The sequence below is a fragment of the Giraffa tippelskirchi genome, chromosome 7 (assembly GCF_054371585.1).
Source record: "Giraffa tippelskirchi isolate mGirTip1 chromosome 7, T2T-mGirTip1v1.2.pri, whole genome shotgun sequence".
Classification (NCBI taxonomy): domain Eukaryota; kingdom Metazoa; phylum Chordata; class Mammalia; order Artiodactyla; family Giraffidae; genus Giraffa; species Giraffa tippelskirchi.
In genome coordinates, this window is record NC_137281.1 from 79,083,367 (window position 1) to 79,106,912 (window position 23,546).

The 23,546-nt window shown below is 40.6% G+C and overlaps 1 protein-coding gene across 14 annotated transcripts in view; it reads right to left on the minus strand.

The window, feature by feature from the left end:
• The window catches only part of INTS14 (integrator complex subunit 14), a 37,356-nt gene that overhangs the window by 2,160 nt on the left and 11,650 nt on the right, over positions 1–23,546 (minus strand). For 7 of the 14 annotated variants that reach the window (XM_081513826.1, XM_081513825.1, XM_081513827.1 and 4 more), the window contains 7 exons: positions 23,386–23,528; positions 20,924–21,016; positions 18,731–18,875; positions 16,919–17,052; positions 5,748–5,866; positions 3,732–3,797; positions 824–1,647 (listed from right to left, as the gene is read on the minus strand). In XM_081513826.1, the coding sequence (XP_081369952.1) occupies positions 1,396–1,647; positions 3,732–3,797; positions 5,748–5,866; positions 16,919–17,052; positions 18,731–18,875; positions 20,924–21,016; positions 23,386–23,528 (952 nt within the window). In that variant the 3' untranslated portion in view covers positions 824–1,395. Of the gene's footprint in view, positions 1–823; positions 1,648–3,731; positions 3,798–5,747; positions 5,867–14,953; positions 16,197–16,918; positions 17,053–18,730; positions 18,876–20,923; positions 21,017–23,385; positions 23,529–23,546 lie in introns of those variants that run through there. The other 7 variants (XM_081513831.1, XM_081513830.1, XM_081513829.1 and 4 more) reach the window with 4 other exon arrangements.

The window sequence follows — 23,546 nt, forward strand, 5'->3', positions numbered from 1 at the left end:
CATTAAAAAGAATACATTTGAATCAGTTCTGAAGAGGTGGATGAAACTGGAGCCTATTATACAGAGTGAAGTAAGCCAGAAAGGAAACCACCAATACAGTATACTAACACATATATATGGTATTTAGTCAATCGGTAAAGATAATCCTGTATGCGAGACATCAAAAGAGATACAGATAAATCAAACAGTATTATGGACTCTATGGGAGAGGGCGAGGGTGGGATGATATGGGAGAATGGCATGGAAGCATGTAAATTATCATATGTGAAACGAAATCGCCAGTCCAGGTTCAATGCATGATACAGGGTGCTCGGGGCTGGTACACCGCGGTGACCCGGAGGGATGGGATGGGGAGGGAGGTGGAAGGGGGGTTCTGGAAGGGGAAAACATGTACACCCATGGTGGATTCATGTCAGTGTATGGCAAAACAAATACAATATTGTAAAGTTAAAAAGTAGAAAATAAACTAATTAAAAAAAAAACAAACAACATAATATGGTTGCTTGGGCTGAAGCCTATGGGAGTAATTCCTTAGGACGTTTACAGAGCAATCTGAAACGCATTGATGATGTAAATAAAGCCCAGGGAAGTTTGATGACTTGCCCAAGGTCATGAAGCTAGCTGATGAACTAGAACCATAACTGACTGCAGTGATGTCAGAACCTACCTTGATGGAACCTGGCTTAGGCAGTGAGGCCTAACCTGTGTCAGAAATAAGGAAGTCAATATGGAACCCAAGGAACCTTCACTTAGGAAGCTGAAATTATATTTAGGTTATAGGAGAGACCCAAGGCAAAGACCCCCTGGTTTCCCAGTGAAACCATTTTGTAGAAAATCAAATATTTTATTTTCATTAAAAAAATTGAATAAATGAGGATCATACATTTATGGTTGCTGTTTAAGTTTGTATCTCAAGATATATCAAAAGCACCGTAAGGGTTGCCACTGACTTTCTGTCCAAGTTTTAAGGACATTCTGAAACTTAGTGATGTTGGGTTTGTGTTTAGCAAGTTTCCTCTCCCAACCACAGGTACTTGAAAATGTCCCTATGGTTGGGAGACGAGAGAAGTGGAGAGGCCTTTCAGGAACAGAACCCAAGTTGCTGGGTTTCCTGAGGATGGTGGAGAGGGCTCTATGCTTGTCAGTCCTTCAAGCGTTTCAGGAGATGTTCCCATTGTGGGAGCAACAGTTGTCTTTGGGATTTAAAGACTCTGAGCTCCAGAAAACAGCTGCCCACCCTGCAGAAACTTCTTGGAGTCAAACCTGTGAGGGGTGCTTCTCAGGCAGTCTCGGGAAGGTCTTCAGGTAGCTGCTGCACAGGTGAACAGACTGAAAAAGTTTTTACCCGAAATCATTCTCACTTGAAAAAAAGAAGGCAGGCTTCCAAAGTCAGTGTCATATTCTCTCTGCACTGCTCCCAGAGAAGTCTGTCTGCAAAGGTGTGATGTTGTGGTCATACCCAGCATACTCAGAGGTGCCAGTACTGGCCAGCTTAAGCTGCTGGGCAGCGTGGGTTAGCTGGAACGCAGCGTCGGGGTGAGCTGTGTCGGGCAGCAGCGTGCACTCCCTTTCCAGCATGTCCGCCACCCCTTTGAGCAGGTCCAGGAAACCAAAGGCCAAGGCAGCCTTTCGTAAACGGTTCAGCTCCTGAAACAAAAAAAAACACCAGTGTTCCTAAAATGCATTCTCCTCATCACATATTTTCTAAGTGCTCAGTGTGACATATATTCTTCTTGACCCCCAAACTTAAATGAGCATTTTTATATCAGAACAAATATTTGTACAGAGATGCCAATAATAAGAGGGTGTGATGACATGCCTGGGAAGTAGTTCCTCTACAGGTGGTCAGAAGGCAAAGGACGACAGGTTTCTGAAACTGAGTTTATCCTCACCACAGTTCATGACCACTTAGGCCAAACATGGTGAGGTGCTTTGCATACATCATTTCATGTACAGTGCTTGTAACTCTGGGCTTCCCTGGTGGCACAGTGGTAAACAATCTACCTACCAATGCAGGAGATGTGGGTTAGATCCCTGGGTCAGGAAGATCCCCTGGAGAAGGAAATGGCAATCTGCTCAGTATTCTTGCCTGGAGAATCCCATGGACAGAGGAGCCTGGCGGGCTATAAGTCCATGAGGTCACAAAGAGTTGGACACAACTTGGTGACTAAACAACAACAACTCATAACTCTAAGGATACTTCCCCTCTGTTACTCAGGTATGGAAAAGGCTTGCCCAAACCTCAGAGGGCTCTTAACCCTTTGGTGCCTCTCTGGATGGAGCCTTAGACTGAATGACAATGAGTATGTCTGAAAGAGGCTCTGGAGGAGTCAGGAAGTCAGACCCCAGAGACTGCCTAAAAAAGAAAAGTCAAATAGTGGATGGAAGCAGAGAAACATGGAATGCCCCATCTATGACTCAGCAGTGTGATCTGGGCAAGCTGTGGAGCCTCTCTGGGTGTCACTGGCCTCATTTACAAAACGACGATCACCTCTGCCGTGCCCACTGGAGGGGGAGACACAACCATCTGGTAGAGGCCCTTTCCTGCTCTGTTATGTAGGTTATATAACACCAGAAGAAAGAAACAGACTTTCTGACCACCTCTCTACTATCATCTGTTTACAAATGAAAAGTTCAGAAGAAGGCCAAAGTATAAGTGTGCCACCTTGAATAGACAGCTCTGCAGGCAGGCAGGGGCTGCAGCCATGGAGTGGTCATCTAAGGCCAATATGGATTAAGGGCTTCGGTTAAGGGGAGGCATGCTGGAGTGAAACACTCTCTGGTTGAACTCTTGCCTGATTTCACCAGCTTGCTACATAATTAGGTTTGAATACATAAAGATAATGAGATAACACCCAAAGCACCTATGTTCTCTGGAAGAGATGCTAGCTTGGGGTTGATTGTGTGTACGATATTTTAAAATTAGCAAGCTAGGACACAACTGAAAATACTGCATACCTCACACTGCCACTTAATTTAATTTCAGCCAAATATCAGAAGGACAGGAGAAGCAAGAGTGAACTTAAATGCCACCTCCCACCTCCCAACTCCACCCCATCTCTTGTAGCTTGACTCCACCAATGGTTCTGCATTAGTGAGGTATGATTCTGGAGGGCCATTCTTTTGCAGTTTATAAATGCATATATTTTTTAAAAGGCTCATTTTATTTTTTGGCTGCACTGCACGGCATGTGGAAATCCTATTTCTCCGACCACAGATTGAGCCTGTGGCCGCTGCATTGGAAGCATGGGGTCTTAACCACTGGACTGCCAGGGAAGTCTCCTAAGTGTCCAATTTTAGAAGTCATTACCAGAAGCAGCTCCTCTCACAAAGTAAGAATGTTCTGAGCAGACACCATCCCTGGAACACACAGCCACTGGCTGCCTGGAGTTAAGACTGGATACCATCTGGGAGCAGGGAGGATGGGTAAGGCTATGACTCACAGGTCCTTTCAGCTCCTTCCCTCAGCCATTCACAGCAGCACCAACACAGGGAAGACCTGCCAGAAGACCCACCGCACAGAACCAGGTTGTCTAAACACTCCTGATTCCTGGATTTTAGGGCAGGTACAGACCCATCACTTCTACTGACTTTACTGATGAAAAACTGGAGGCACAAACAAATATTTCTAATTCCTGTCCATGTTCATTGTCCACACTACTGTGAAACAGTTTATTTCCGGCACACAGCACAGAGCCCACCTTCAACCACTGTACTTCTGAGAGCCTCACCTTGTAGAATGTCTGTGTTTTTTCAGGTAGTTTCCTTGCATTTCTTAAAATCTTCTGTACATCTGTCTATAGAGGGTAAAAAGAATTTGATGTTAGACTTCTGCGGTAAAAAGGGAAAGACTACAAAAGGACACCTTTAAATGGAAAAAAATGAAAATGAGAAAACAGTTATAAAGATGAGGATCCCTTGTGAGTTAATGTTATTGTTCAGCATTAGTAAATCATCTCTCTCCTTCAAAAGGCTTGATGATACTAAAGCCCATGGTGACAAAAATGAACTTGTCTCACAAAAACACCCCCAGTAAACCCGTACATCCATGGCCAGCTGCTTTTAGACAAGGATGCCATGCCCATTCAATGAGGGGAAGAAGTCTCTAACAAATGGTGCCTGGATAACTGGATAGCCACCTGCAAAAGAATGACCCCTTACTTCATACCATACCCACAAAATTGACTCAAAACGGATCAGAGGCCTAAATGTTAAGGGTTAAAACTATAAAACTCTTATCATGACAACAACACAGCAACAAAAGAAAAAATAAACTTGGAAAATGATCATAGCAGCATTATTCATAATAGCCAAAAGGTAGAAATAATCCAAAAGTTCATCAACTGAACGAATGGACAGACAAATATGGACTTTATACATTGGACCATTATTTATACAATGGACTATTACTCAGCCATCAAAAGGAAGGAAGCAGTGATACACGCTACAACATGAACGACTGTTGAAAACATTACGCTAAGAGAAGTCAAACACAAAAAGGCACATATAATATGATATAGTTTACATGAAATATCCAAAACAGACAAATCCTTACAGATGATAGAAAGCAGATAAGTGGTTGCCTAGAGCTGGGGCAAGAGTGACTTGTTTAGCGGGTAGAGGACTTCCTTTTGGGGTGATGAACATGTTTTTGAACTAGACAGTGGTGATGGTCATGTAACATTGTGATTATACTAATGTCACTGAATTGAATACTTTAAAATGTCTGAAATGGTAACTTTTGTTATGTGCCCCTCACCATAATAAAACAACACATTCAGACCAGAACAAAATTTAAAAAACAGTTTTAGAAAAATTCAGCTCTCCTTCTGACAGGGAAGTGCTGGGGTCAGCAATGGCAAGAAAGAGGGAGAACTTTAATTTCTAACAAAGGGAAGAGGCCCCTTAGCCAAGGCAGGATGTCTGTCTAGTCTCCCTGAAAAGGAGGCTAGAAGAGACTATGCATCAATAGAGGTTACTTCTGTGGTCAGGGGGCCTGACTGCCTCTTCTCATTTGGCTTGGATTAGACTCATGGGAGGAACAAAGAAAAAAACAAAAGGCACTCAAGTGAGAAAAAAAAGTTCAAAAACTGATTTTTAAAAATAGGTAAAAATGACTTTGCCAATGGGAGGAGGAAGTCAGAGTCTCTTGATTAAAGGCAGCATACCTTGATAATGGGATAATTTCACAGGTGCCCCCCATGAAAGTGTTTCTGTGGTATTACATGGTAATGCTTTGACTTACAGTGTGCCGATGGGAGAAATAATCACCTGAAGATTTTTATGTCTTCCTCAAAACTGGTACTAAAGATAACACCTATAATATTATTCAATGACTCACCATGTCACAACTTTTACATTAAAATTTAATGCTGGAAAAAAATGTGTCTCTCTAGAAGAACTGACATGCTTTCTTTTATCAGACAAGGAGAACCATATAACCAACATTTTTTTTTTGACCTTGGTAGCAGGAAGCTCAAGAGCCAAATTGCTCAAACACAATTATCATTCTGCCTTGGCTTCCTGGTACACTGTCTGTCCTCTTCCTCTAGGTTTTATATTTCTCCAAATTTTGTAAAAAATGATTCGGCTACGTACGTGTTTTTCTGTAGGCCACCTCAAATCCTTTTTGGAAATAATGACAAATGTTAAAAGTAAATGAATTACGAAGTATCAGAGGAAAAGAAAATCAAATCAATTGTCCCTCCTCCTGTCCCCAGGGAGAGCAACGTGGATGGTAATGTTACCTGCAGGCCACTGGGTTTTATCCACACCGTCACATTCTGGGCATAACTGCGCTTGTTTTTAGGCTGCAGGGGGAATGGGCTCTTATTATCATCCTCACCATAAGGGTTTTCTTTAGCATCTTAAAAGAAAAAAACAAGCTTGAAATGACATCTGGCAAAACACAATCAAGCACATTTCCAATTAGGTTAGAAGCTCCCTGAATCATTCGATCTCCTATATCCTATTACCTCCCTAATTAAGAAAATCCATTAACTTCATTAGGTTGGGGAACCTATTCTCAGCACTAATGTTGGATACTAAACAATCAACCAAGGCCCAGGCAAGTGAAAAACAGCTTAATGTTTTTAAAGATACAAGTTTTACCTATCTGCTTTTTAAATTAAGGTCATAAGAGGATAAAAATACATAAAATAATACTAAAGTGTATATAAAAATATATCTATACCTATATACTGCAATTCTACATAGTCTAGCCCAGCACTCTACAACAGAACTTTCTGTGATAAGGAAAGGTAGCCACACCCCATGAGAACACTGAACCCTTGACACCTGGCTAGTGTAGCAGAGGAACTGGATTTTATTTAATTAAATTTCAATAGCCTCCTGTGGTGAGTGGCTACTGGATCAGACAGCATAGGTTGAGACATTGAGAAAATTTTGAAGTGAAATTCAGTTCAGTCGCTCAGTCGTGTCCGACTCTTTGCGACCCCATGAATCGCAGCACCAGGCCTCCCTGTCCATCACCAACTCCTGGAGTTTACCCAAACCCATGTTCATTGAGTCAGTGATGCCATCCAGCCATCTCATCCTCTGACGTCCCCTTCTCCTCCTGCCCCCAACCTTCCTAGCATCAGGATCTTTTCCAATGAGTCAACTCTTTGCATCAGGTGGCCAAAGTATTGGAATTTCAGCTTCAACATCAGTCCTTCCAACGAACACCCAGGACTGATCTCCTTTAGGATGGACTGGTTGGATCTCCTTGCAGTCCAAGGGACTCTCAAGAGTCTTCTCCAACACCACAGTTCAAAACCATCAATTCTTTGGCACTCAGCTTTCTTCACAGTCCAACTCTCACATTCATACATGACTACTGGAAAAACGATAGCCTTGACTAGACGGACCTTTGTTGGCAAAGTAATGTCTCTGCTTTTTAATATGCTATCTAGGTTGGTCATAACTTTCCTTCAAAGGAGTAAGTGTCTTTTAATTTCATGGCTGCAATCATCATCTGCAGTGATTCTGGAGCCCCCAAAAATAAAAACAGCCCTGTTTCCACTGTTTCCCCATCTATTTCCCAAGAAGTGATGGGACCAGATGCCATGATCTTAGTTTTCTGAATGTTGAGTTTTAAGCCAACTTTTTCACTCTCCTCTTTCACTTTCATCAAGAGGCTTTTTAGTTCTTTACTTTCTGCCATAAGGGTGGTGTCGTCTGCGTATCTGAGGTTATTGATATTTCTCCCAGCAATCTTGATTCCAGCTTGTGCTTCCTCCAGCCCAGCATTTCTCATGATGTACTCTCCATATAAGTTAAATAAGCAGGGTGACAGTATACAGCCTTGACGTACTCCTTTTCCTATTTGGAACCAGTCTGTTGTTCCATGTCCAGTTCTAACTGCTGCTTCCTGATCTGCATACAGGTTTCTCAAGAGGCAGGTCAGGTGGTCTGGCATTCCCATCTCTTTCAGAATTTTCCACAGTTTCTTGTGATCCACACAGTCAAAGGCTTTGGCATAGTCAATAAAGCAGAAATAGATGTTTTTCTGGAACTCTCTTGCTTTTTTGATGATCCATCAGATGTTGGCAATTTGATCTCTGGTTCCTCTGTCTTTTCTAAATCCAGCTTGAACATCTGGATGTTCACGGTTCACGTATTGCTGAAGCCTGGCTTGGAGAATTTTGAGCATTACTTTACTAGCATGTGAGATGAGTGCAATGGTACGGTAGTTTGAGCATTCTTTGGCATTACCTTTCTTTGGGATTGGAATGAAAATTGACCTTTTCCAGTTCTGTGGCCACTGCTGAGTTTTCCGTATTTGCGGGAATACTGAGTGCAGCACTTTCACAGCATTATCTTTTAGGATTTGAAATAGCTCACCTGGAATTCCATCACCTCCACTAGCTTTATTTGTAGTGATGCTTTCTAAGGCCCACTTGACTTCACATTTCATGATATCTGGCTCTAGGTGAGTGATCACACTATCGTGATTATCTGGGTTGTGAAGATCTTTTTTGTACAGTTCTTCTGTGTATTCTTGCTACCTCTTCTTAATATCTTCTGCTTCTGTTAGGTCCATACCATTTCTGTCCTTTATCGAGCCCATCTTTGCATGAAATGTTCCCTTGGTATCTCTAATTTTCTTGAAGAGATCTCTAGTCTTTCCCATTCTGTTGTTTTCCTCTATTTCTTTGCATTGATCGCTGAGGAAGGCTTTCTTATCTCTCCTTGCTATTCTTTGGAACTCTGCATTCAAATGGGAATATCTTTCCTTTTCTCCTTCGCTTTTCGCTTCTCTTCTTTTCACAGCTATTTGTAAGGCCTCCTCAGACAGCCATTTTGCTTTTTTCATGTCTTTTCCATGGGGATGGTCTTGATCCCTGTCTCCTGTACAATGTCACAAACCTCTGTCCATAGTTCATCAGGCACTCTGTCTATCAGATCTTGTTCCTTAAATCTATTTCTCCCTTCCACTGTATAATCATAAGGGATTTGATTTAGGTCATACCTGAATGGTCTAGTGGTTTTCCCTACTTTCTTCAATTTAAGTCTGAATTTGGCAATAAGGAGTTCATCATCTGAGCCACAGTCAGCTCCTGGTCTTGTTTTTGCTGACTGTATAGAGCTTCTCCATCTTTGGCTACAAAGAATATAATCAATCTGATTTCAGTGTTGACCATCTGGTGATGTCCATGTGTAGAGTCTTCTCTTGTGTTGTTGGAAGAGGGTGTTTGCTATGACCAGTGCGTTCTCTTGGCAAAACTCTATTAGCCTTTGCCCTGCTTCATTCTGTACTCCAAAGCCAAATTTGCTTGTTACTCCAGGTATCTCTTGACCTCCTACTTTTGCATTCCAGTCCCCTATAATGAAAAGGACATCTTTTTTAGGTGTTAGTTCTAGCAGGTCTTGTAGGTCTTCATAGAACCGTTCAACTTCAGCTTCTTCAGCATTACTGGTTGGGGCATAGGCTTGGATTACTGTGATACTGAATGGTTTGCCTTGGAAACGAATAGAGATCATTCTGTCGTTTCTGAGACTGCATCCAAGTACTGCATTTCAGACTCTTTTGTTGATCATGATGGCTACTCCATTTCTTCTAAGGGATCCCTTCCCACAGTAGTAGATATAATGGTCATCTGAGTTAAATTCACCCATTCCAGTCCATTTTAGCTCACTGATTCCTAGAATGTCAACGTTCACTCTTGATATAGCCAATTTAAGGAAAAGAGCAAGGGAAGAAATACTTTCTTGGTGAAACATACCCCATCTTATGGCTTTCTAGTTTATTGCTTCCAAAGACATAAAGCCATGTTGGGTTTATAGCCATGTGGATAAACAAAGATTTCTATTTTTCCACCTGCTTCCTGAGTCAATGATACTTTGTTACAAACTTACAAAGCATACTTATTACCTGTTGGCTCATTCTATCCTTATCATCTTTTAGGATAGACCGAGCAGGAATCATTTTCCCAACAAGACTGGGGAGATTAAATCCCTTGCCCACATGTTCCTGTTGAAAACTGGAATTAGCTCAGCTTCTCTAACTGACCCAGAAGTGCTCTAACCCCAATCTGGTCATTAATTTGGATGCCTTCTATTGGGCCCATTCTACCTCTGTCAGTGCCCTCTCCTCCTACCCCCTCCAAAAAGTTATTGGTTCAGCTTTCCAGATGTTTCCATGAAGACTTGGCAATCCATAAGCTTTTCTAAGTCGGGCCAAGATCCCAGCAGTCGTTTCCCAGGCAACATGCTTATTTCCAACTTCTCTGCCGCTGTTTCTGTTCTTCCCCTGTCTGCAATGCTCTCCTTTCCTCATTTATTTATTCCCTCCCTCATGTACTCATTCATCATCTATAGTAAGACCTCACTATGTAGGAAGCACCATGCTAGGGAGTATGGCTAGAGAAGATATTTTTTTCTGGCCTCAATGAAGAGTATGAGTATTTATGAAGGGCTTTTATTAAATTACAACTATGTGCAAAATACTTAACATATAGAATTTCTCTCCTTTTAGCAACTGAAGAGGGTAGATATTATTAGTCTCATTAAACATGAGGAAACTGAGGCTCAGATTTCACAGGGACGGCTGGGCCTAGTTTCAAAGGCAATACTTCTTCCCCTATTCAACACTGCTATTCCTCACCTACCCAAATGTACTTAAATTCCAGGTCTGGATCCTATCCTACCTTCTGCATGGAGTTGTCCCAGTTTTTTCTGGTAGACGACGATTTTTCTAGCCCCCTTTTATCCTTCAGCATTCAGTGTCAGTACCAAACATTTTGGCTCTTATCACTGCCTACCTTGTACTGTCTCTAATTGCTTGGAGCCGCTATGTAGAAACTGGCTTAGTAGACATTAATTAAAAAAGAATAGGAGATCTTAGAAATAATAAATATGAGAGTAGAAAATTTTTTAAAATATTGGTTGCAAGGTAAGATTGAAGATAACTTACAGAAAGTAGAACAAAAAATTTCAAAAAATGAAAAATATGGGTAGGAGATGATAAGAAAATTATACACATGCACACAAATACTATAAACACATCTTCTAGGAAAAGAGAACAAAGAATACAAATGGAAGAAATCAAAGACAAATTTGTGCTTCCAGGACTCAAGAACATTAATTGCCAGATGGAAGCATTGAGTCCAGCACAATGAATAAGAGACCAAAACCAAGGTACATGATTCTGAACATCTAGAATGCTAGGGACACTGGAAGAGCCTTAAGGTACACAGAAGAAATAGAGATCAGGGTCAAAGCTCTGACAGTCAGCATGGTACTAGACTCTCAGGAGCAACCCTGGAAGCCAGAAGAGGCAACAGAGTGAGGCTTCAATACTCTCAGGGAAAATGGTTCCTAACCTAGAACTCAATATTCAACCATACTATATCAGCAGAGTATAAGGGGTGAAATATAGACATTTCCACATATGTGAGATTTCAAATGTTTACTTCCCATGTGCCCTTTCCTCAGGAGGATTCATCAAACAGGAGAGTCACAGGAGAGATGTGAAGGGAAGACTTGGGATGACAACTATGCGATGGGCCTAGAGAATAACCAGTCCATTCATGAAACAAAAGGAAGGGAGATGACTCTCAGGAAAAAAGGAAAGTGACAACAAAATACGTAAAGGATGTATTTTGCTTAGGCAGGAATTAGTGATAGGTACGTGGAAAAGAGCAAAGAAAAACAAGGGAAAAAAAAAAGGTAGAGGAAGGCCACGAGAGAGCTCAGAGTGAGGGCTACACTCATCTGTTGCTAGCCTCCTCCCTAGCCTGGCTGCCAAGCTCTCTCCTGGATTCTATGAGGAACGTTGGTGTCTTCTCTATAGAGCTCTCCTTTCAATTACAGTTAGTCAGAATACATTTATCTTACCTGCTAGAAAAAAGAAATATCTAATAAAAAAAAAAAGGTAGTATCTGGGGTAGGACACAAAGAGTTGCCATACAAAGGAAATGTCACACTGTACAGCACATGGCTTAGCAGTGAATAATACTGACTTGACCTAGCAAGGACAGAAAACTGACTGAACCACCAAGAACACTATAACCACATTGCAAGGACTGAGGAAGGGAAAAATGTGCTTCTCGGGTGAACAGGTGGCAGGGATGGTAGTAGTAAGAGAAGAGCTAAGTAGTTTTCCTTGAAAAGTAAAAAAATGGCATTAAAAAAAAAAGTCAAGAAATAGCTATATACTTAAATTATTTAGAAATGTAAGTAAAATATCAGAATAAAAAATTAAAATTTGAGAATGGTTATCTGTAGGAACAGAATTAGGAGTAGAAGGGGGTAGGTATCAACAGAACTATTCTGCATGCTTTCCTTTGATTAAAAAAACATAATTAAAACTGCAAGATCTACCATTCAAATGTGCCTACTGTGTGTCAGGTACTCATTTCCTTAGAAACTTCTCTCAACAACTATCTAAGATAGGTTTTGTTGTTACTTACTACTTGTTACCATAATGACAATCCCAATTTCCTAGGACTGTTCTGAGAGTTAAATAAGATGACCCATTTCATTTTGTCTAGCACAGTGCCTGGCACAAAGTTAAATTCAATAGATGTTAGTTCTTACTATCCTCATTGAAAAGAACAGACAGAGGGAGAAAAAAAACATGAATATAGGGCTGAGGAAAAAAGCAGTTCCATCTGATTTAAGAATATGCACAATAAGCCAAGCATTGCTAGGTTGGCAGCCAGATCAGGAAGGAATGTGAATGCTACTACCTTAGATTATGGACAGGCAGCAGTGGTGAAAACTATCACAATAGTTTAGGTTAAGTATCAGATGTAAATATTTCAGGCTTTGTGGATTATATGGTCTCTGTTGTAACTGCTCAATTCTGCCACTGAAGCAGGAGAGTAGCCATAGATATGTAAATGAATGAGAGACTCTGTAATAAAACTTAACAATAAAACTATATTTACAAAACAAGCAGTGGGTTAATTTGGCTTGTAGGCCATCATTAGCTGACCTCTGATCCAAGTGATCTGCTTTCTGAGAAATCTGTATGCAGGTCAAGAAGCAACAGTTAGAACCAGACATGGAACAACGGACTGGTTCCAGATAGGAAAAGGAGTACTCAAGGCTGTATATTGTCACCCTGCTTATTTAACTTATATGGAGAGTACATCATGTGAAATGCCAGGCTGGATGAAGCACAAGCTAGAATCAAGATTACTGAGAGAAGTATCAATAACCTCAGATATGCAGATGACACCACCTTTATGCCAAAAAGCAAAGAGGAACTGAAAAGCCTCTTGATGAACGTGAAAGAGGAGAGTGAAAAAGTTGCCTTAAAACTCAGCATTCAAAAAACGAAGATCATGGCATCCAGTCCCATCACTTCATGGCAAATAGATGGGGAAACAATGTAATCACTGACAGACTTTATTTTCTTGGGCTCCAAAATCACTGCAGATGGTGACTTGCAGCCATGAAATTAAAAGACGCTTGATCCTTGGAAGAAAAGCTATGACCAACATAGACAGCATATTAAAAAGCAGAGACATTACTTTGCCAACAAAGGTCCATCTAGTCAAAGCTATGGTTTTTCCAGTAGTCACGTATGGATGTGAGAGTTGGACTATAAAGAAAGCAGAGCATTGAAGAATTGATGCTTTTGAACTGCGGTGTTGGAGAAGACTCTTGAGAGTCCCTTGGACTGCAAGGAGATCAGACCAGTCAATCCTAAAAGAAATCAGTCCTGAATATTTATTGGAAGGACTGATGCTGAAGCTGAAGTTCCAATATTTTGGCCACCTGATGCGAAGAACTGACTTATTAGAAAAGACCATGAAGCTGGGAAAGATTGCAGGCGGGAGGAGAAGGGGACGACAGAGGATGAGATGGTTGGATGGCATCACCAACTCGATGGACGTGAGTTTGAGCAAGCTCCAGGAGTTGGTGATGGACAGGGAAGCCTGGCGTGCTGTCAGGCTTGGGGTCACAATGAGTTGGACATGACTGAGCAACTGAACTGAACTGATTTGATCTAAGTAAAAGGTAAAGAAACCCAGAACAAGGCAAGAGCCCTGAGAATCAAAGGGCAGAATGAATGTAGGAATGCTACACAGAGAACAGGTAAAGGGGGTGAGGAATCTCTTTTTACACATACACACACACACACCCAGGTTCTCTTACAATTAACTGTCTGATTTCTGTCCTCTTGTGGTCAAACTCATCATTTTCATTTCATCTCTAATTCATTCCTCAGCCTGTCTCCTGGCTAATCATTTGCCAAAACTGATTCTTACAAAGCCACCAATCTCTTACCTGTCAAGATCAAATGACTCTTGATTCATAGTGTCCTCTTCTTTCCTCTTGGTTTCTATTCTTCCCTAAAACTATTTAATCATCTAAAATACTCACTCTTTAATCATTTAAAATACTCATTGTACAGTCTCTTTCAGATTAAGTCCTCAAGGTGCTAATCCTCCTATTGTTCTTCCTTCAAATCAAAGACCTTCACATGATTTTACAACTTTTTTTTTTTCAAATCATAAACACATCTTCAGGGAGGACTGTTTTTTTCTGCAGTAGGGCTTCCCTTGTGGCTCAGCTGGGAAGAGCCACAAAGAATCTGCCTGCAATGCAGGAGACCTGGGTTCGATCCCTGGGGTGGGAAGATCCCCTGGAGAAGAGAAAGGCTACCCACTCCAGTATTCTGGTCTGGAGAATTCCATGGACTGTATAGTCCACGGGGTTGCAAAGTGTTGGACATGACTGACCACCTTTCACTTTCATTTTTCCCCTGGGTTGTAGAGAAGTTTCTACAGAGCCATTACATTAGCTTCTGGAGGATGCACCACGGGTTTCGTTGCTTCAGCTCCAGTGTTTACACTGTTTGGTTAGGGAATGGGCACGGTTGAGCCACATGGTGCAGGACTTGGGCTTCCACGTCTCACAGGAGACGTTTAGGTTTCTTTATATGTAAAAAGTATGTAGAAACGATGAATAGAATTTTTTTGTTGTCCTCTCACTGAGAGGGTAGACCTTCCCCACTCCCTGCTTTACTCAAGAGATTTCAGTTCAGTCTTATCTCCTGTTCCTGTGTGACCTTTAAAATCCCAGCCCCTGGAACCTAGCTCAAGAGTTGGCAAACTATGGTTGGCTGCGTGTTTCTGAGTTAAGAATGGTTTTTTATATTTTAAATGGTTTATGTATTGTGCTATGATGCCAGAGTTCAGTAGTTATGACAGAAACCATATAAAATGTAAAACATTTATTATATGGCCCTTTGCTGGAAAAGTTTGCTGACTCTTGGCCTAGCTTCTAGGGCCTATATTCCATCAAAATCTCTAGGCATCAATGGCAAAAGGTATCCTTCAAACCTTAACTGACATGCATGCACATGTGTGCAGGACACTGTAGGCCATGACTTACACGTGCTCATGAGACACTGTACTTCCTTCTTGAATCTCTTTATTCTCTTGGCTTCTGTGATATCCTTTTTCTTTTGTCTGCCTCTTCCTTCTCATTTTCCTTTACTGGTACCATTTCCACTGCCTCTAGCAGTTGGTCCTTTCTAGGGGTCTGGTCCTTTTCCCCTAAATGTATATACTTTCCTGAGGCTAGGGCTTCTTAAAGTGTGGTTATTGACCTATATTGTAATCAATTAGGTAATATTAAAACTGCAAGTTCTCAATCTTGAATCCAGACCTACTGAATCAGAATCTCTGCAGGTGGGGACCAGGAAACAGAATTTTAAAACAAGTTCTCCAGGTTTACTTTTGTATACCAAAACTCAAATTTGTGGACTATTGCCCTAGCAATCTCTCTCATTCTCACCATTTTAAAGATCACTGATACGTTTATAACTAAAAATAGTATTTTCAATTCTGTCCTCTCTCCTGAGCTCCAGATTCTTACAGGAATTGTCTATAAGTACCTTCACCTAAATCTCACAGGCATAAACATGCACAAGAGATGTTCTTCCCAAATCTACTATTCTGTTTCCATTATCAGTACCACCTTTTACCCTGCAGCCCCAGTCAGAAGCCTGGGATCATTCTCAACTCTTCTGTTTCCTTTATTCTTGTATCTAAATATTGAGCACCTTTGAAATATCTTTGCATGGATTGTATCCTCTTTTTCCCAGTCACTGGCCTTGTTCTGCGTCTCATCTTGATATCTCCAGGACTGGCACACGAGACTTCTAACAGCAAGATGCCTATGCCTTTTCAAATCCATACTCCACAGAGTTTTCTTTCTAAATGCAAAATTTATTATTTCTCACTTGGATTTCAGCCACACTGCACAACTCCAGAAAGTACCAGTACTTAGAATACATAGTCACCTAACTGGTATCTCCACTGTTATCATAGCCAGAAGGATCTGATCATATTTCTCTCCTTCAGTGGCCTCCCCGTATCTGTAGAATAAAGTCTCAGATGAGGCCTGCCCTGCTGTCCCACTGCCAACCTCTAACCTACTGTCTGGCCTTCCCACCTCCACCCTCCCACTTTGTGGTCCAGCTTCTTTCTTTTCTAGAGGTGCTCTATTTGGAGCAAATTGCTCTTTTTCTTCAAAACTCAGTATTGGTATCTCTCCTCTGTGGAGATATGCCCAAGTCCTCGAGGAAGAGCTGACCATCCCCTACTTCAGGCCGACTCTGATCTCATGCCAGTTTCGGTTTATTATTCCACTTTCCACTAGTCTTTGAGTAACTTCTGCTGACTCTTCCAGCCTGCAGACCTGGCACAGAATAGGCTGCTTGGTAGATGTTCCTAAAATTGAAATGGGCCCAAATGAGTCCAGAGAGACACTACAGGTTGGAGCCTGAGTACTAGGAGTACAAAGACCTCAATCAGAAGGAGTAGAAAAATCAGAAGAAGAAATGGTTTATGGGGGAGAGAGGGAGAGATGATGGTTTCTGCCACAAACATGCTGACCTGAGGACTGTGACAGAATATCCAGGTGGAGAGGTCCAAGTGGGTGTAAGATTCAGGGAGAGATCGAGCAGGACCAGAGTTAGAGATATGTTGAGAGTCTGAAGCCAAAACAGCTGATGAAATAAACAAGAGAGAATAATAACCCAAGAATAGAAGGCAAAGAACACCACCCTGGGAAATCATGAGGCAAGAGGAAGAAAAGACAGGATGACAAGAGAAAGAAGTTGCCAAGGAAAAAGATAAGTACCAGGTGAATGCAATGTGAGGAAAACTAAGGGGAAAACAGTTTCCAGAAGGATTGGGATTAAATTATCTAAGAATGTCTAGGGGTACCTGGGTTAAAAATAGTACACTAAAGAAAGTTTGTTTCCCCTGAGCTGTAATGTTACAAGTCCAAACATTAAACCCTCTTGGGACTCTCCATGTACACATCCAGCATTAGGAACCACAGGGCACTCATAAGGGAAATCACACACCCTCTGACTCACAGAGAGAGCCATTCAGAACAGTAAAGAGAAAACAAAGTCAGGATAATTAAAATCTGATCTGGGGTATACCTGAAATTGGACCCAACTGCATCATTTTCCCTAGCCATGGGAGAGGTTCCGGGCCAGGCTCAAAGAGAGACATCATGAGGTTTGATTTCTTCTTGCTGTCAGCTTGAGAGTAGAGCATTCCATGCCATTCAGGACTAGATGGAGAGAAGACGGACGATCAGAACACCTGTAAGCCTGGGACGGTCAAGTTAAATAATTCTACTCTGTGTTTTTCTCTCGAAGAGACATGGCTTTCAGCTCTGAAATTAGGTGCATTACTTTTATTAAAGCCAAATCCTAAACCTACAAATGCATACTATTGCCCCCTAATATTACCATTCCTAGGATATATGAATTATTATTTAGTTATGTAGATACAGAAATCAAAAGCAGTCTTAAAAGAGAAAAAGAGAATCACGAGGGCAGCAGATAGCTGCAGGCGTGGTGAGGAGGTAAGAGCTGTGACCTATAGGTCTTTTCAGTCACCTCTGAATCATTCACAGAAATACCACACAGAGAAGCCCTTCTACATAGTGCATAAAGCCATCACCCAGCTCTGTTCACACTTCTCAAAGGGCCTCAGGTGATTCTTGTATTCAGAATCAGTACAAGTAACTTGAGTACCAAGAATCTAGTACACGGATACTTAATAGGAATTGCATTTGTCTTTTTGGATCAGCTAATTTTAACTCAAGCAGAAATGGAGCCATGCTTCCTCTAGGTATTCTTAACAACTCTTGATCTTCTCTACCAGTTAATCTCAGTTGATGGCCAGAGGATGACCAGTCACCTCTTCTCTAACAAACAGGTATTCTCAAAAAGGAATCAGGTGGTTCTGCAGATTTTGAGACTACATCCAAAGTCCATGCTAGAGGGGCATTCCTTATAGAGAAGCAATATGGCACAGTGGTTATGAGTATGGGCTAGAGTCACAACACAAGGATAAAAATCCTGACTCTTTTATTCAATATCTGTGTGACCTTAAGCAAGTACCATGACTTGCTCTCTAAGTCTCAGTTTCCTCATCTAAGGCAACAGGGGCTAATACTGATACCTCTTGGATAGTACGAGGGATTAAATGAGTTAACATATGTAAAGTGCCTAGAGGAGTATCTGGCACATGGTAAAATGTTCAATATTATCAACCTCTTTTTTCATTTTATAGCTAAGGAGTCTGTGCGTACTGCCTAAGATCCTGTAACAAGTTGGCAGCAGTGCTTTAACTGACTCCAGGTTTCCTAGATAGGACAGAAAAGAGGAAAACTGAGAAGAGATATAATATAAAGGCAATATAAGGATCTACTGTACAGCACAGGGAACTCTGCTTAATGTTATGTGGCAGCCTGGATGGGAGCAGAGTTTGGGAGAGAATGGATACATACATATGTATGGTTGAGTTCCTCTGTTGTTCACCTGCAACTATCACAACATTGTTAATCAGCTTACTCCAACACAAAATAAAAAGTAAAAAAAAAAAAAAAAAAATCAATGTAAAAAATGCTTTATTAGGGAGGCGACATATGTATACACCTATGAGTGATTCATGTTGATGAAGTATCCTCCAATTAAAAATAAATAAATTTTAAAAAAGAAATAAAAAATGCTCATCATCATCTAAAAAAATATAACAGCAATATAATTAAAAGACTCACTCTGTACTTATGTGGATGCTTTAAAGAAAAGTGCAGACGGTGACAGTAGGTGGGAAGGAGATGGCAGGAAGAGAAAAAGAGTGACGAGATCCTTCCTATTCTTTCAGAAAAATCTGGGAAATACTTCACTTTGTAAACTGATTCTCCCTTTCACTCAACAAAAGGTAAAAAAGGTTCTTACCCTAACTGAACTATCGCCACCATTCCTTCCACTTTTAGGCTGCCATGAAGAAGGACACAAAAGTTGGGGATTTTGCCTGCAATCTGATTGGCTGAATTTTCATCTTCATTGTCATCAGTTATACCAGTACCCACCTCATCACCTTCTGTGAAAAGAGAGAAAACCAGTCAGACTGATATTAGCTAGAAAGACCCCAAACCCCAACTGTACTCTTGGCTGCTTCTAACCTTGGAAGGAGAGTACACGGAATTATAAAGGAATATTATAACAAGGAAGAAAAACTCATATTCTGGTTTTCCTATGTCCACATAAAAATTAGTTTTCACATGTTATATGAATTCCATTTATAGGAAACATCCAGAATAAGCAAATCTATACAGATAGAAAGGATATCAGTGATTACCTGAAGCTAAGAGAGATGGAAGGTTAGGGATTGATAGCTAAAAGGTTTCTTTTTGAGGTAGTGAAAATTCTAAAATTCTGATTCAAAAACTGTGGTTATGGTTGCATAACTCTGTAAATACACTGCTGCTGCTGCTGTTAAGTAGCGTCAGTCATGTCCGACTCTGTGCAACCCCACAGACGGCAGCCCATCAGGCTCCTCCGTCCCTGGGATTCTCCAGGCAAGAACACTGGAGTGGGTTGCCATTTCCTCCTCCATTGCATGAAAGTGAAAAGTGAAAGTGAAATCGCTCAGTTGTCAAACTCTGTGCGACCCCATAGGCTGCAGCCTATCAGGCTCCTCCATCCATGGGGTTTCCCAGGCAAGAGTACTGGAGTGGGGTGCCATTGCCTTCTCTGGTAAATACACTAAACACTACTGAATTGTATCCTTTAAATGAGTGAAGTATATGGTAGATGAATTATATTTCAGCAAAACTGTTACACAAAAATATCAGCTTTCCATAGTTTCTACTAGAACACTAAGCTAGATGCTCTCTGGGAATTTTAGGCACCACTGAAACAGAAACAGAGGTTGAGAGATGTCAGGAGTGTTCTCAACTGACAGCCTTCAGGCAGCAAGTGGATGGGATACCCCAAAGAACAATGACTACTCCATGAGCCTCTTGACTCGCTTCTCCAACTCCAGGTTCTCTCACATACTCTGCCGACAGATGAATGCACCTTCCTCCAAGTAATTTCCTTCTGGAACTATCTGTTTACTCGAGCTGATTCAAAGACTTTCTAATTCAATAGGAAGAATCTGCCTGGCTTGATAGTCAATAGCACCTTACAACACAGCTCCATTTTGCCTTCCCATACTTTTCTTTCCACTGTTCTCCTATACGAACTCTTTATTTTGCTCACTTTCTTTCCTGGCAATTTATACGGGTGTGCACAATTCACCCAGGACCTTAGAAATAAGGGAAACCTGGTTGTTATCACTATCAATAACAATAAGGTAAAGTATAAACACAATGATCACAACCAGTCATCTATGAGAACATATCAAAGATTTTTTGTCTATGTGATGGAAGATTATGGAATACCCAAAACTCCAACTGAAATAACAGTGAGTAAAGGGAATGTGATCATAACTCAGTAGGGGGAAACCTGATTCACTGCATACATTTCTTGGAGAAAGTTAGGAACATAAAGGAGATGGTCAGCCTAAAACGGAGAAAAGAGAAGTTTAAAGTGCTAGAGACTAACATTCTCCAGAGAGATGCTGAACTCAGGAGCTGTAACTATAGTTGCTGGAGATGTATATTCTGAAGTAACGTGGCCTCACAAGCGCCTGGATCCATTCATTCATTCAACAGTATTTACTGAGTATATGCTATGTGCTAAGTGTCAGTAGAGAACAGGTGCAGTTTCTCCTGTTATGAAGCTACATTCCACATTCATCAGGCAACCTTCTAAGGGCTGCTTTGGTTTCCCCAGAATGATCCCACAGGGAAAGACAGAGCCCAAGATGAGGAACTAAGCGAGCATTCTCATCTCTAAAGAGGATTTCCACTGTAAATTAACAAAGCAGCACACAATAAATATATGTCAAATGCTTTCCACAGTTATAAAGCAGCAGAATTAGTTTTTAATATATTAGGCAACATTCCATTTTTAAAAAATCCAATCCAGTAAATACTCCTTTCCCCAAAACTCTTCAAAATGGGCTATTCTACTATCCAACATTTAAGAATAACTTTAGATAAGATACTTCATATGTATCACTGGAATAAGAAGAGAACTCACCTTTGTTAAGTGCTATAGGTAGGACCAGATGTCTGGACAGAACTGGGGGACTTGAAATATCTGCTATATCAATAAATCCCACTATTTCCAAATCTGAAAAGAAGGAATCAACATAGAATTAATTCGTTACAAACAATAAATGCTGGAGATGATGTGGAAAGAAGGAAACCCTCCTACATTGTTGGTGGGAATGTAAATTGGTACAGCTACTATGGAGAACAGTATGGAAGTTCCTTAAAAACTAAAAATAGAGCTACCACATGACCCAGCAACTCCAATCCTGGGCATGTATCTGGAGAAAACCACAATTTGAAAGGTTGCACGCACCCTGATGTTCACTGCAGCACTACTTAGCCAGGACATGGAAATGTCCATTGACAGAGGAATGGATAAAGAAGATGTGGTACATAAATGCAATGGAATATTACTCAGCCATACAAAGGAATGGAATAATGCCATCTGTAGCAATATGGATGGACCTAGAGATTGTTACACGGAGTGAAGTAAGTCAGAAAGAGAAAGACAAATATCATATAATGTTGCTCACATGTGGAATCTAGAAAAATGTCATAGATGAACTTATTTGCAAGCAGAAATAGAGTCACAGATGTACAAAACAAACTTACAGTTACCAAAGGGGGAATTGGGGGTGGGAAGAACTGGGAGACTGGAACTGATACATACATACATTGAGACTGTACACAAAATAGATAACTAATGAGAAGCTACTGTATAGCACAGGGAACTCTACTCAATGCTCTGTGGTGACCCAAATGGAAAGGAAATCCAAAAAGAGGAGAGGGAGGGAGGGAGGGAGGGGGAGAGAGGGAGAGAGAGAGAGAGAGAGAGAGAGAGAGAGAGAGAGAGAGAGAGAGAGAGAAAGAGAGAGAGAGTGTGTGTGTGTGTGTGCGTGTGTGTGTATAGCAGATATATATATATATCTGATTCACTTTGCTGTACAGCAGAAACTAACACAACATTGTAAAGCAATTATACTCCAATAAAAATTAAAAAATGAGTTAATTCATCTTATGGGAAAGTACATTATTTTCTACATACTAGATTTCATAAACACTGTGTGTTTAGTTGGGGAATTCAAATATGATGACTAGGAAGGTTATTAGAAGTTTTTCTGAATGACTCTAGCACTTTGCATTTCAAGTAACTAAGAAAATAAGGATATCTGTCTATTTAATGGACTTAAGTTTTATGACAAATCAGCTAAACTTTTTATGAGGCTAGGTCCCCAGCCAAGGCAAAAGCTTAATGGTTGTCTCTCTGTATAGTAAAGGGATGTTCTGGTCACCAGGGGGCGCCATACACAAATATTTCCACGACAACTGAAAGCAGCCTGTATTTGGAGAGCAAGGCTATTGCATTCAAAATGTTTTCCCCAAGAGGATGAAATACATTTTCTACAAAACCAGGATTGCAGTCTACATATGGCAATGATTTCTTTGCTTTATAGAAACTGTATTAAAGACCAAAAGTATTTTTTGAAAGTTTAAAATTAGTAAAAAAAAAAAGTTGAAACCCAAAGTACACTCTAAAAGTTTCTTTCTGATGACATAGATATTAGTATAAAAACTTAGAAAACACTAAAAACTGTTAAGAAGAAAAACAAAGTCACTCATTATTTTTCATTGGAAGAAGCCTTCATATTTTACTCACTCTCAAAACAATTTTTTAAAAAAGTCAGGATCATGGTGAGTATACCATACTTCTTATATTGAATAATCAGGAAATCTGATTCTCTGGACTTTTGGTGTCATTACCTTCTTTAGCTGATTAACAAATGAATTAGCACAGAGAAACTTCCAATAACCTTCTCAGTCATATTTGATTTCCCCACCTAAACACTGTGCTTGTGAAATCTGATACATAGAAAGTAAAGTGCTTCTTGGAAGAAAAGATCTATTCAAAGTTCCTCATCCAAAAAAAGATGGGAGTCTAACTGGTTTGAAGGCAGCAAACCATTTGGCACATTGCTGTCTAGTTGCAATGAAAGAGACAGATGCCCTACTTTCAGACAGCCGGGAACAGAAAATAAAAGAGCTTGTGCACAGCCTTTCCCTCAAAAACTCCTTAAAATCTATACATTTAAGAATGAAATGAGTCTAGAAGCTAGCTCTTCATACATGACCTTAATAATGATGCTAGTCAGTCTTACTATCTATTAAAGAACTACCTCAAGGATTTCAATGCTAGTGAATTTGGTTCTGGTTTCCAACTCTAGTAATTTGTGGTTATAATCATCTAGGGCCAGAGATTAACTCATGACCTCACCACGGAAGACCACTCATCTGCCAACCCTTAGGTGATGCACCCTCCCATCTAAAGTATACTGAGTATATATTTCTCTTCAGCCCTTCTGGAGAGAGGAGAGGAAAATCAGAAGTTAGAAGAAAGTAAGGATAACAGAAGTAATAAGGAGGAAGTTTTTTTTTAAAGAAAAAAGTTACCTGTATTAATGACTTTAGGGATAGGATCAATTTCCTCATCTATTACAAAAGGTTCTGGCCTGGGGAAGACTTGCACGTCAGCAGTTAGGTGGCCGCACTTGAGAACAGCATGGAAAGGTGTATATGCCAGATCTATCAGCTTTCTAGAATATGATGATTAT